The sequence below is a fragment of the Equus przewalskii genome, chromosome 28 (genome assembly GCF_037783145.1).
Source record: "Equus przewalskii isolate Varuska chromosome 28, EquPr2, whole genome shotgun sequence".
NCBI classification, from domain to species: domain Eukaryota; kingdom Metazoa; phylum Chordata; class Mammalia; order Perissodactyla; family Equidae; genus Equus; species Equus przewalskii.
The window spans coordinates 13,951,104-13,965,665 of NC_091858.1; the positions used below are offsets into that span (position 1 = coordinate 13,951,104).

At 35.2% G+C, this 14,562-nt stretch overlaps 1 protein-coding gene across 1 annotated transcript in view; it reads right to left on the reverse strand.

The window, feature by feature from the left end:
• TNKS (tankyrase) overlaps positions 1-14,562 on the reverse strand; it is a 202,131-nt gene that overhangs the window by 86,752 nt on the left and 100,817 nt on the right. Inside the window, exons 4-5 of the mRNA XM_070598134.1 lie at positions 2,991-3,027; positions 2,161-2,236 (exon numbers count right to left, since the gene is read on the reverse strand). Coding sequence (XP_070454235.1) covers positions 2,161-2,236; positions 2,991-3,027 — 113 coding nt within the window. The remainder of the gene's footprint in view (positions 1-2,160; positions 2,237-2,990; positions 3,028-14,562) is intronic.

Consider the following 14,562-nt stretch of genomic DNA (forward strand, 5'->3'; position numbering starts at 1 on the left):
CTTAAAAATATTCTACACCTTTACATATATAATTCTCCCTCATGGTATAACTACTCAAAAATAAATTAATAAAATAATTCTAATAATAAGATATAATAACAAAGTATAAAATCCCATTCAGATACTTCTGAGTTAATTTTCTAAATGGCAAAGACTATGGATGATTTTTCCACTCAGAATAAAATGATGTTTCTCAGGGAGTATATTCATATGCTAAGCTTCTACTACATGCAGAGTCCCAGGGTGGCTCATGTGCAAAACACAAAAGAGAGCCAACAGATGAGTAGGAGAAAAAGACATGTATGAATAACTACAATTCAAAAACTTTGTGGTAAATGCCATAGAGTAATACAGAGAAGGAACATAGGAATCTAGATGAGAAATACACTGGTTCCAGCTAAAGGAATGAGGCAAGTGCATCCTACTTTGGGCAAAAAGAAAAATAAAGGAGTTCTATATATTTATGTAGAGGGTGAGGCAGGGACAAGAGGTAATTTGTTAATTATCAGTGCTCACGCTCCTTAATTATTATGATTTACTGAACTAGAAACAGGGCTGTCAAAGTATAAGGGTAAGGATGGGAGAAAGGCTGGGATGGAAATTGACTCCTGCTAGAGTAATCTCACATAAGTTCTGTAATATTAAAATGGTCATGGGAAACTGAAGTAGGCTGGGCCCTAAAAGAGCTCTGTCCAAAGATATAGCTGCACTTACCATGGATAAGAAGGCCCTTTTCTGCCCGGTGATAAAAGTCACTTTATCTACTGAGAGGATCCAAACAAAATTCGGAGCTCAAAGTAACTCAGAAATGTTAAAATCCCCAAAAGAACTTCAAAATTGAAGGAAAAACAAGCAGTTATCATTTAAAAATATCTCCCAAAAGTCATTAATAGTACTGAGTAAATCCTTGTTAATTTATAGCTTGATATACACATAATTTAACCTTCCAGAAAAGTAGAAGTCTCTCCCTAAATTTATCCAGAGAAACTGAACACTCATTAGGCCATGTGAAATGACATACGAGCCATCTACAATAACAACATATAGTCTGAGGGATTCAATTCTTTGCCACTAATATATGAGTTTCATTAAAATGCAAAAAAAGTGTGAAGGCAGCTAAGGAAAATGGAATAATTTGGATCTATAAAATTATCACTCTCACAGAAAAATAATTTTTAAAAGCAAAATAGTTCATTATTTCTAAGGGGAACATACCAGCCGTCCTGGTATTTTCCATAGCATATTTTCACTATAAATAATTTCAAAGGAATTCATTCTTTAAATATTAGGCACAAGATGATTTTCTTCAATATTTGTAGTGTTAACTTTAAATGCATTTTGAAACCAAATATAAAAGCCATTCTTGAACATCAAAAAATTAACTTGTTTTTAAAAAGACTACAGAAGAGAGTGCTTTGTTTTTCAATATCTATTAGGTAATCACTGCAAAACTTTGCAGTCAGTTACCAAAGGCTGTAAAGGGTTACACTTCAGACTACATTCAGCAAGAATACAAAGGAGATAATGAAGATGCCAGCTGTATATTTTATATTTTACCTTACATTTATGACAACTGTATATTAATGCGGAATATTTCTCTCTGCTTTAATCTATTTTCTTTCAACATACCATGATAAAAACTTAGCCAATAAAAAAATAATAAACAAAAAGCAGGCTGTTATATAGATCTAAAAAAACCGTTAGCAACATTTTCTCAGCATTAAATGGAAAAAGTGACGGTATGTAGCAAACAAATCTTCCTCTACCAAATAAGAAATCCAAACTGCAAATATCCCAACAAGGTGAGTAAATAGGACGTAAACAAATATTTCCAATTTCCATTCGCATTCACAGAAAATAATATATGTTGTTATAATTTTAATCACTGACAAAGCTGCAGTTCCTTTTAACAAACAACTTTCAGCGTCTGACATTTAAAAGAAAAGACTGAAGATTCATGCTTCACCAGCTCTATGAATATATCACAACTGCCAATAACAGATACAGCAGCATTTCATTTTACTGTGAAAAGATGCCAGTAAAAATACAGCCATATATATGTGTGTGTATGTATATACATATATATGCCAACTTCAAAAATTTTAAACATAAAGCAAAAAGAAATTACAGAAGGGGGATATTACATTTTAAATAACTTACCTTTCGCCCATCACTTGCATGGCAATTCACATTTAGAGGAGTCAGTAAAGCCATTAGTTTTTCTTCATTACCACTCCTATAAAAAGAGAGTAAGTCAATTCCTATAAAATTATACAGCTTCCTATGAATATTTATGGATATTTTTCACGAGAGTGGAAAATAATGTGAGTTTGCTTTGATTTCTTTTATATGGTTCTGAATCATTTTTGCTAAATTCAATTCAATTAATATATTCCTAATTAATTCCTGTAATCATCATATAGTGGTACATCTTAAGATAATGTAGCTTTCTACATTTTTATTTGTTTTTATTTATCTGCATAAAGTCACCTTCTTAATTACAAACAAACTTTATTCTCTTAAGTGATAAACACTGGAGTTAAAAATACATAGAAAATGCTGTAAAAAGCTAATCAATTAAATTATAAATGACCAAGAACAAAAGAAAATGGATGAGAATTTTAACATTTACTTTATGCCCCTCATTCAAGCTTTGCTAGAAAAATTTTCAGAGAAAAATGAAGATAGAGGTATTTAAATACTCCAAGAATACCATTCGAAAAGCTGGGCAACTAAGGTTTGCAGTTATCTTAAGAAATGTTCCAAATAAAATTAACCTTATAATCATCACCGTATTGCAAGAGTCTCATTTAATACACTAATCATGCAAAATAAAATATACAAAGATTTAGTGTAAAGTCTTAGCCAAATTATTGCATAAAATCCAAGCAAGACAATAACATGTTATAATTTTTACAGTCCTCCACCTGCCCTCCCCCTTCTCTCCCTTAAATGCATTATATTCACTTAAAATGAATGGAATCACTTACCTAGCAGCTTCTAGGAGTTCGTCTTTCTTGTATTCACCTAGATGATTGCAAAATATCATGCTGTTAGCATTTGGCAGAAGACAGATTAAGAAATGCAGTAGGCAGCAAACAGAGAATTAAACAGAGAAGAACAGAAAAAGAGAGTCCACACCCCGCTGGGTGATGGAGCCGTGACGTTAGCCAGCTTGTGAAGGCAGCATCACCAGTGCCTTGGAGACGGGCAGCAAATTGACGCAGCTTCTTGTCCAATCCTCAGATGAAATAGCTTTCTTCAGACAACCAATGAATGCTAAATCTCGTGTCCAGAAACACATTCCCTCTGATAACAGCATGCCAGCTGAAGACAATGCCCCCTCCCCCCTTTCCTATTCAGGCTGTCACAGTATACTTGTGAAGCATAATACATTCTGAGACAAAAGCAAAATAATGCGGCTCTTTAAAGGTACAAATTACTAGTCTTGAAAAAAACTCAGTTTTATTTGAAATGACATGGAAAGTTTTTTTTAAAAAAAAATTAATTACCATTGCTGAGTTATAGCAGTAGAAAAAAAATACCAGGATCATGAAGCCTTTGCCTTGATAGGGTAGGTCTGTAGACTAGAAATACGTGAACTACGTACCAAATGCGATGAACCCTCTTGAAGGCAGCGCTCCAAAAACCCAAACAGTGAACACATTCTTAAATGACAATAATATTCCAATGTGCTGCAATCCTCACACTCTATACAAATTCAATACCAAATTTTAACTAATAATAAATCTTAAAAATATTTTAAAAAGGAGGCTGGGGTCTCTGAGAATGAGCAGATAGCCAACTATGGAGATGTGGATAATTTTTCTCCATTCTGTTTTTTAATATATCAGACTGAAAATAGGCATATAATTTAAAACCTTCAATACAAATTTCTTAGGGTACTCAAGATCTAACTAACAAATTTCCTTTGCAAGCTTAACTGAAGGACAAGGAATTTTAATAATATAGCATTTGTTCATTCATTCAACAAATGAAAAGAACAGCCAGGACTATGATTCAGCTATAATATGATGACTCAGTTTGCTACATCACTAAAGAAATAATTATACAAAATGCCTAAGCAAATAATTATGTAAAAGAAAATATTAAGTATACATATAAGAAGAAATACAAGTTTAGATTAAGTAGAAGTGTTATAATTCTAAGAAATAAGATTAAATTATTTTTAAAAATGCTATCATTTGTAAATATGGATTTCTTGGCAGTTTGTTTCTGTTCTGCTACAGAATGCAGAATATTGATGCAAATACTATGAAGACACCTCGGCACCACCAAGCACACATTAAAAATTCTATAACCCATCATTAGCAAATATTCTTTTAGCTTAAACTTTGTCTTGCTTCTTGGATTAAGATTACATTAAAATCTAGAAACTGTAAACTGTTATTACCAAATAAGAAAAAAGTTGTTAAATATCTATTCTCTTCTAATGGAATTTTATATACACAAAAAGTCACAGGTTCAATAATATACACAGATAAACTACAATGCATGATTCATGATCATAAGAGTTGGTCTCTCCAATTTCCCATACATTGTATTCCAGATTCTTTAATTGATTGACAGTTTAAGATTCATGTTATTATATCCTCTGGCCAATAAGGTTTCTTGCCTTCCCAAAGCCAAAGATTTACCTTTATTAAAAATTTTAGCTGGCAATATGGAAGTTAGTGACTCAATTTAAAAAGCTCCTTGTGAGAAAAATGGTATAACCCATATTCTCAAATGCCTTAAGAATCAAGAGGAAAGTAAACCAAAGCATGGAATTTTCTATAAAAGTCAGTCAGTCAGTCAACAAACACTTATTGGAAAGACCTATATGCCAGATTCTATACCAAAAAAAGACACTGTATCTGAAATCAAGGAATATTAGTCTATTAAACAAGACAGACAAGTAAACAAATGCTTATAGTAGACTATGAAAATAATCTTATGAAATGCTATAAAGACCTTAAAGACTAGTCTAAGTGGAATTAATAAGAGGCAGGGTAATTGTGGTTCAAGGAAGGTTTCCTGAAGGAGGGGAAACTTGTCCAGAATTTTGAAGAAGGACAGGTGATCCTCAGGTGAAGAAGGGTGGGGAGAAGGAAACCACCAAAGTAAGAGAACTGAGAAAGGCAATGGTGGCTCTGCAAATCTGAAGCAAAGAACATCTGCAGGAGAATGGGTAAGGAGGAGGCCGAGAAGAAACAGAAAGATCATGAATGGCTCTCTAAGAAGTTTGAACTTTATTTTGAAAGCAATTGAGGAAATATTGAAATATTTAACAAGGGGAGTGCCACGCATATTTAGAGATCTGTAAGTTTTGTGATTATATAAAATATTTCCATACTCCACTCCAGTGAACTTTGGTTGGGGAGAAAAGTGGCCCAAGGCAGGGGGAAGATGGGACAAAGAATTCTGACATAGTTTATATCTTGGAATAACTACAAATTCCCTGATATACAGTAAAAACACATTACAGGTGGTAACTGGAAGTAGCTACTACCGAAGTCTAAGTGACAGTGAAACACGACTCCAATAAGCTAGGGAGTGAAACCGCAAAGGATCTGGGGTCTTCCAAGTTGCGATCAGTCTCCCTACACAAACATCTCGTCAAGTAGAGCCTGCTTATTGTGCCTCCAAAAGGCACATTTGTACAAAAATATTATTCCCTCATGAATAAGCTGATAATAAACCAAAGCTTTCAAAAGGAAACACAAGCACACCCAACAGGGTCAGACACAGGTATTACAAATGACTTTCCACTCTGACTGTTAGAGACCACAGTACTTTAATCAGCTTTTCTGCAATACATCCCTACATCCACTATCTGGTGCCCAAGGACTACGATCCATAAACAGGCGAAGCTATTTTTCAATGCTACATCGCGGGAACAACTAACATAATAAATTTAGAGTACCTCACACACACTGACAACAAATCTGAGCTACCTACTTAACAGCCAAACCACCAGCTCTGTCTCATTTTAGCTGAGAATCTGAAAATACCCTGGCTGAGACTATGGTGCTCTATGGAGCATTTATATTCTTTAATAACATCCAGATAAAGGCTAGCAATAGATCAGCCAGAAAAGAAACTAGGCAATTATAGTCAAGATAATAGTAGCCAGGAATGGAGAAAATAGATGGCTTAAAATATTTTTCTTTGATTAGAATAAAATAAGTGGGATAAAAAAAAAGCAAGCCACAAAGTTTACTTTCCAAAGTCTAAATTGTTTTTATTAGTAAACTAACTAATGATGGCATACATGTAAATATAAATACACACACACTGTACATACATGGGGACGGGGGGTATGAGTTAATGTGTTAAATAGGCATGCTATCAGAAAGAAGGATAAAAATAAAATTCCCGTTTGTATTTCCCTGAGGGAGTTAGAAACTTCTCTTTCACTTAGTGTAAAGGCAAAACTGCTTTTCGAATAAAAACGAAGAAACTGGGGTTGGCCCCAAGGCCGAGTGGTCAAGTTCACGCGCTCCGCTTCGGCAGCCCAGGCTTTCACCGGTTCAGATCCTGGGTGCCGTCATGGCACTGCTCATCAGGCCATGCTGAGGCGGTGTCTCACATAGTGCAACCAGAAGGACCTACAACTAGAATATACAGCTGTATACTGGGGGACTTTGGGGAGAAAAAGAAAAATGAGGAAACTAAATCACTAAATAGAAGTCATGATTATTGACATCTACATTTTAACATTTTGAGGAGTTTTGCCCCTTTCTTCAGCAACTGACAGGATCAAAATAGACAGTTTTGTAGAATTGAGTCATTTGGTTTTGTTAAGCGTGACAAGATTATGAACACAGAATCACAAATTCTTAAAGCAACAAGAAACTAAAAAAGAATCATAACCTTTCTTTCCTCTACTTTGAAAGTATGAATAATATATGCCTATCAGTAACATTTCTCATTCTATGCAATGAGGGGGCAGGTAATTTGAAAGTCACCTTTCTCCTGTCACCTCACCCCAATTTCAGAAAAGTTCTTCTAAGGGATCATCCACAACATATTCATTTACAATTAATGAAACTGACGCCAAAGCAGTTAAATGAACTGTCTCAGGTTTCACCGTGTATTATTCACTACCTGTCAGGCCCTGAACAAGCTAAACCAAATCTGAGCTTTGGAGGAAGTGACGTAAATAAAAGAAAAGTAACAATACAATAATAGCAACCAAACAATTTCAAAAACAATAACTAGCTTTAAATAGGTTAAACATATTTATAAAACACAAGCCAAATATTTCCAACAAACCTATTTCAAAGCATTTGAACTTCCACATGAGCTTGTAAACAAGGGCAAAAAAAAAGGAAAGTATAAGTATACAGGGTTTACCTTTTGGTTTGTTTCCCCATTTTGGACGAAGGGAAAAGGAATGAAGAAGATGCATTCCTGGTCTATTCAAATGATGAACGCATGCTGCATTTCCCACAGAGTGCTTTAATTCCTCGTGTGTTAGGCTCTCAAGGGAAGAGCTATGTAAAGACTGCAATCAAGAAGCTCAGCTGTCAGGTTTAGGGACCGTTTTTCAGTAGTTATCAGCAAAGGGATCCCAAGGGATCCCTGTTGCTGAGTGTTAAGTAGTACTAGGAACTGATAATTCTTATCAAGATATTTTCTCATCACGGTACTAGGAAATATAAGAGAAGAACTGATTCTTGTAGCTAAACCGACAGCCTCTATGGAAAACAGATTTGAAAATTCAGAACCAGCTATGCAGTTATGGAAAGAATTTCACCAAAGCACCGGGATATAATCTAATCTCAAGAGGTTAAAGCTAGGTCTTCCATCAAAAGCAATTCTCAGACAGACTGATATTCTACTATATATAAACAATGACCTGAGAAATTCTTGAATTATTTTTTCCGTTTGAAATCTTTCATGAATATTTTCAGGACAACTGGAGAAAACTTACAAAGTTATCAGAGTTCTCAATGCCTTCTTCCTACTTCTGAATTCTATTAATCTTCCCACTCACTCTGATACCAGCTTCAAAGTCCATACCATTAGTTAAGTCATGGTCACAGTGTTTAACTCTCTATCCATTCCAAACACGGAATAATGTGGGGCTTTCAAATTCTAGGCTTGAAGACAGTATTTTCCTGGTGGAAAATGAACTTCCCCTCTATTGCCTCCTACAACTTTGATCTTTTTAATTAGCCAACACCAGCTAACTTCAAACAGCACCTGTGCTATAATACCATTATAATCTCTAAGTTGTGTTGTCCAATACAGTATTCACCACTCCCACTTGACTAATTAATTTTAAATGAATTAAGTTTATAAAAAAAAAAACTTCTGTTTCTCAGTTGCTCTAACCATATTTCAAGTATTCAATAGGCACACGTGGCTAGTGCAGATACTGGACATGGCACGCACTGGACGGTGCAGAGAGAATACTAGATGGAACAGTCTGAAACCTTTATTGGACTATACTACTCCAGAGTGTCTATGATGTCTATTTAAAAGCTCATCTTTTACTCTAAAACTACTTTCCATATTACTCTTACTCTTAAAATTGTCACTGCCAAAACTCTTTTTTTCCCCCTACTGAATAACAAACAACTTCTTGATCAGCATGAAATACAGGGGAAAACACTGGACTATATGATAAAAGATCTGAAGTGAGTTCTAGCTCTGCCATCACTAGGAAAAGTGGGACATCAATTTTTTACTTTCACAATGTTTGTTCCCAAAAAAGTGATCTGGAAAAGTAAAATCCATATTTGACCCAAAACAATTTGGCCAAGAGTTTTATGTTCTACACTAGTGGTCCTTTTTCTATAGTCGTCAACCCACAATTCCTTATTTGCAAATCCAAAAAGCTCTAAAAACTCTTCTGGAGGCAAAATTTGACCCACTTAGTATACATAGCTGTCATATATTCACTGCAAAAATATTAATGTTTGATTATAAGGTACAGCCCAAGACTTGACTGGAATGTTTTATAAGATACAGTAGATGTACTGTGTTTTTTCTTATTTTATTTATTTACTTACTGAAGTATAATTTACATACAATAAAATTCACCCTTTTAGATGTACGGGTCTCTGAATTCTGACACTTATACAGTTGTGGTCACTATCTCAAGATATAGAACCTTTCCATCACTCAAAGTTTCCTCAGGCCCCTCCATAATCAACCTCCTATTCCCAACTCCACTCCATGGCAACCACAGATCAGATTTCTGTCCCCTTATTGATTTATTTTTTATAGCATGTCATATAAGTGGAGTCACAGAATACAGAAACTTTTGAGTACGGCTTCTTTTACTTGGTATAAACGCCTCTGAGACTCATTTATGTCGTTGGACAGATCAGCATTTGTTCTTTTGATCGTTAAGTAGTATTCCATTACATGAATGCATCTGAATTTGCTTATCCATTCACTAGCTGATAGACATTTGGGTTGTTTCCAGCTCTTGGTGATTATGAATAAAGCTACTAGAAAACTTCAGGCGGGATTTTATATAGACATATGTCTTCATTTCCCTTGGGCAAATACCTAGGAGTGGGCGTGCTGGGTTGTATAGTAAATGTATGTTTAACTCCCTAAGAAAACGCTAAATCAAGTCTTTTTTAAAATCTGAAAAATTCTTAATTCTGGAATATGAAATGTCACCTATAGAAAGTAATAAGAACAAAAAAGAAAACACTGACTAATGAGAAATATGACAGTACTGCACAACCGCATAGCTGGAAATCCCAGCCGCGCCTCTTGTGGGGCAGTTCCCCTAAACTGAACTAATTTGCAGACCTTTAATTCTTCATTTTCATTTGTTCTGTCTTTTGTATTTTTTTTAAACAAGGCAAATACACAAATTTGATCTCTTCATTCAAAGGAACTGTTTTGTATGTAGTACCTGCAATCTCAGGGCTATGAGACTATATGAACAAACCATATTTTGATTTATAGGAACCATGCTGTTATCTGTGAAAAGAAAATTACTTTCCTGCAGTCCTTGCTTTTGTCAGCGTGGCGTGGCCCCTCAATGCATCAGCCTACTGAGGGCCTGGAGTTCTGTGTGACCCCTATTTGGGGACTGTCAGCCCTCTGCTTCTTATGACACGCACAAGGAACTAAGGAAATGAGGGCTAACGTAGAAGTACAAGTGACTACTCTTTGAGTGATGTAAGAACTCTTTGTCTTCACTGTGATTATTGTCTATGATTGTCCTTGGTTTACAAAGTCTCTGAAACAGGCAGTGACTTAGCAATTTTGGTCTTCTCAAGAAGCACCAATTGTGATTTACTTCTTCAGCTGCAAATGCTTAACTTATTTTTTCTTATATTTTCCCAAAAGTATCACTAAATCTCTTACTCAGGGTTAGAGTTAATTAACTTTAGTGAAGTCTGATTAATGGTGTTATCCTAGGCATAATCTTTCTCATTCAAACCCTCATTCTCTTTTAAAAAAATACCACTCAGGATAAATATCCAGCAGTGGGAGAGCTGGATCATACGGTAGATCTAGTCTTAATTTTCTGAGGATACTCCATACTGTTTTCCATAGTGGCTGCACCAGTTTGCACTGCCACCAGCAGTGAACAAGGGTTCCCTTCTCTCCACATCCTCTCCAACATTTGCTGTTTCCTGGCTTGTTAATTATAGCCATTCTGACTGGAGTGAGGTGATACCTCATTGTAGTTTTGATTTGCATTTCCCTGATAGCTAATGATGTTGAGCATCTTTTCATATGTCTGTTGGACATCCGTATATCTTCTTTGGAGAAATCTCTGTGCAGATCCTTTGCCCATTTTTTAATTGGATTGTTGGTCTTTGTTGTTGTTGAGCTGTATGAGCTCTTTGCATATTTTGGATATTAACCTCTTAGCTGATACATGGTTTGCAAATCTACACAGAATTCGAAATATATTATGATGTAATCTGAAAGCTATATGTTATAAACCAATGTTACTGCAATTAAAATAATTAATTAATTTTTAAAAAGATGTATTCCATCTAAAAAAAAGCCATTTATTAGTTCTCCTTTGAATAACATCATTTATTTATTCATTTAACAAATATATATCCACTATCTACAATATGCTGAGTGTAATACAGCTACTGCTACTGTACCATGTACTCAATCTTGAATCATAGGAGAAAAGTGATGGAATCAGAGCAAGCACAGCAGGAATGGCACCAAATCCACAGAACATCTTCTTCATTTAGCAGGCTGCAGTGTACTGTTGCTGATGGCAGCATATCACCCAGGTGACCACTCTTTGTCAGGTGTGTTGAGGACAAGTGGTTGAAGGTCACTTTCAGGAGATGACAAAGCTAAGCACCATGTTCTTAAAGCTTTCAGTTGTCTACCATTGGGACTGCGAGAGAGAAAGAGACACTGTGCGTGTCTGTGTAAACAAAAGATTCATATCAGAGAAACCACAGTTCCTAAGCTTTTTTGGATCATGGACCAGCTTTAAGGAGCTAATGAACGCAGCTTTAGACTCTCTCCCTAGGGAGGAAATGCTGTGCACGTGAGAACATAAACTCAAATTTTTGCCTACAGCTTTAGAGTTTTTACACACTTGCTGGGTTCTATGAACTTATCACAAGTTAAAAACCTCTGTTCAAACAGAAAACAAACAAAAAGCTTCTGGCTTACACTATTGATTCTAAATATAATCTTAGAACTGGCTTTCAAAATAAACTAGTTTGCTATCCTTACTTCATACACGATTTAGTTAAGACCCAGAATAGGTAAATAGCTTGTCTAAAATTTTAAAGCCATGTAGTGGCAAAACTAGGCTGGAATCTATGCTCTTCGATAGTATTTTTAATCGGAATGATACGAAGTGATTTCATGAAGTCAGTCACATATAAGCTTGGCCATACATTTTTTGGACAGGATTTTAACATGTGGAGATGGATTGGAGGTTGGATTGTTATCAACATGAGCAAAGAAGTTCAGGAAAATGCAAGCTGTAATTGGGGGAGAGTGATTGATGTCAAATTTACAGCATACGTTGGGAAGGTGAAGTGAAATGGGGGACACAATAATAATTAAAAAAAATAAAGTTGATCTATATTTTAAAGGTTCTTGAATGTTACATTGTAGAGTTGAATATTATTTTGTAAGGCATAGGAAGAAGCAATCATTCTTTTCTTTTTTATGAGCAGTAGAATAAGGTAATTAAAGCTGAACTTAACCTGGTAACTCAATAAATTAAGACCTGGAGACAGTGGGGATTAGTTACAGGGCTGCTGTAGGACAATGGTGAGAGAAAAAAGTACATAAATGGTGGCAATAAGCATGGAAGGAATGTGAAGGGGAGAGAAGGCACTGGATGGATCACAATGTAACGGAGCTTGTGATTTGATGCGTTAGCTTTATGTGTGACTAGGAATATCATGTAACATAGCTATAAATTAATGGAGAAATTTAAAATATCTACATCTTGATCTTAGATTAATACTTTGTCCAATAATCTTTCTGAATGAACATAACCATAGTAGCAACAATTTGTTGATTCAGCTTGTACTTAACGGAATTATTACCACAGATTCAAACTTCATATACTGAAAAATGCCCAGTAAGTTAGAATAATCTATTCAAATAACATGGCTAGTTTACTTAATTATGAATTTACTTGTTAAAACTGAACAGTCTGATTCTTGTACAGCCAATTTCAAGACAGGGTTCACAGTTTAGCCAGGGGCATCTCAGACATAATAAAGAAAATGTTCTCCAAGAGAAGCAGTTTTGGAAAATCTTGTATGTAAAAGACTGTAAAGAGAGTTATTGAGATATAATGTCTGAAAAGCCAGTTTGTTTCTTTCCTGGGCATAATATTAGCTTCAAAAAAAAAGTCCAGGGGCTGACCCAGTGGTGCAGCAGTTAAGTTCGCACATTCCGCTTCTCAGCAGCCCACGGTTCACCAGTTTGGATCCCAGGTGCGGACATGGCACTGCTTGGCAAAAAGCCATGCTGTGGTAGGAATTCCACATATAAAGTAGAGGAAGATGGGCATGGATGTTAGCTCAGGGCCAGTCTTCCTCAGCAAAAAGAAGAGGATTGGCAGTAGTTAGCTGAGGGCTAATCTTCCTCAAAAAAAAAAAAAAAAATCAATACAGTTGAGCATTCACTTAACTAATTTACTCAATCTTTTTTTATTATATAGTTAATACAATAGGCTATTGTGTTATCATGATTGCTTTTGGTTTTAACTTTCTTCCTATACTTTTATCTACTTTCCTTATTTTGTTCAGTTGAGAAGGAGATATATGAGGATGTTTATTATTTCAGAAAAATATGGAAGAAAGATTTTAAAGTTGAGGAAATGAAGAGAACATGTTCCCAATTTTTGGAAAAATTATTTTCTAGTATTTTGCTTTGGGAAATTGTTTCAAGTCTGCCTAAATGTAAGTCAAGAAAACATTTTTATCTGAAGTAGCAAACAGCAGAAATAGAAATAGGAGATGTCAAATTTCACATAGTCTTAAAATTATCTTATTGGTATACATTCTCCTACGTAGAGAGGGCTTGAAGCCACATCTCAACTGTACATTTTAATCTTCTTATCTGGAATATACTGAACCCCACCCCTTGGTATCAGTTTTATTGTCTAGTTCCTTTTTATTTTAAATACCTAGCAACACAGGGCAGCAACATTTCTATCAGAAACATGTGTAAGACAATCTTATATTAATATTAATAAAATTTGAGTCACCACTGCTTGTCTTTTGCATGTGCTGATATAAATTTGTCCTCCTAGTTATTATTTCTTAGAGGGCATAAATTAGATTTACGTAATTTTCAGCACTGGATATTATCCTTTTGGTAAATGATGATTCAGAACTTCTTTGTTTCTCTTATTTTTTCAAAAAGCTGCTTAGATTAACCTGTGATGCACATCACTTCATGCATACAACCTTGCCATGATGTCCAGACACTGATGGCAATATTCATCTGCTTTTAGGGTAAGGTTTTAGTTTTTGCATTATCTATAACTTTATTGTAGAATTTGTCTGTAAGAAATGTTTACCACAATTTCTAAACATAGATGACCAAAGACAGAGCTTGCAGGTACTACATACAAAAGTTTCCTGAATGGGGACTGGCCCAGAGGCATAGTTCGGTTAAGTTCATGCACTCCACTTCATTAGCCCAGGGTTCGCAGGTTCAGATCCCGGGCATGGACCTACACACAGCTCATCAGCCCACGCTGTGGCCGTGTCCCACATACAAAATAGAGGAAGACTGGCACAGACGTTAGCTCAGAGATAATCTTCCTCAAGCAAAAAGAGGAAGATTGGCAACACATATTAGCTCAGGGCCAATCTTCGTCACGAAAAAAAAAGTTTCTTGAATGAAGAGATCAAATTTTTATACTGGTTTTTAAAAAAACAATGAATTCTTTTTGAAATAATGACTTTAATATAAATACAATACTTCACATCAAATATTAAGGACCATTTCTGAAGGCAAAAACAATGTTTTTGAATATTTTGACATTTCTACTCTTTGATGGACTTATTTTCCTCCCACAGATTTATAAGCTACCCTCATATAAAAATTATCATTTAGCCTTGT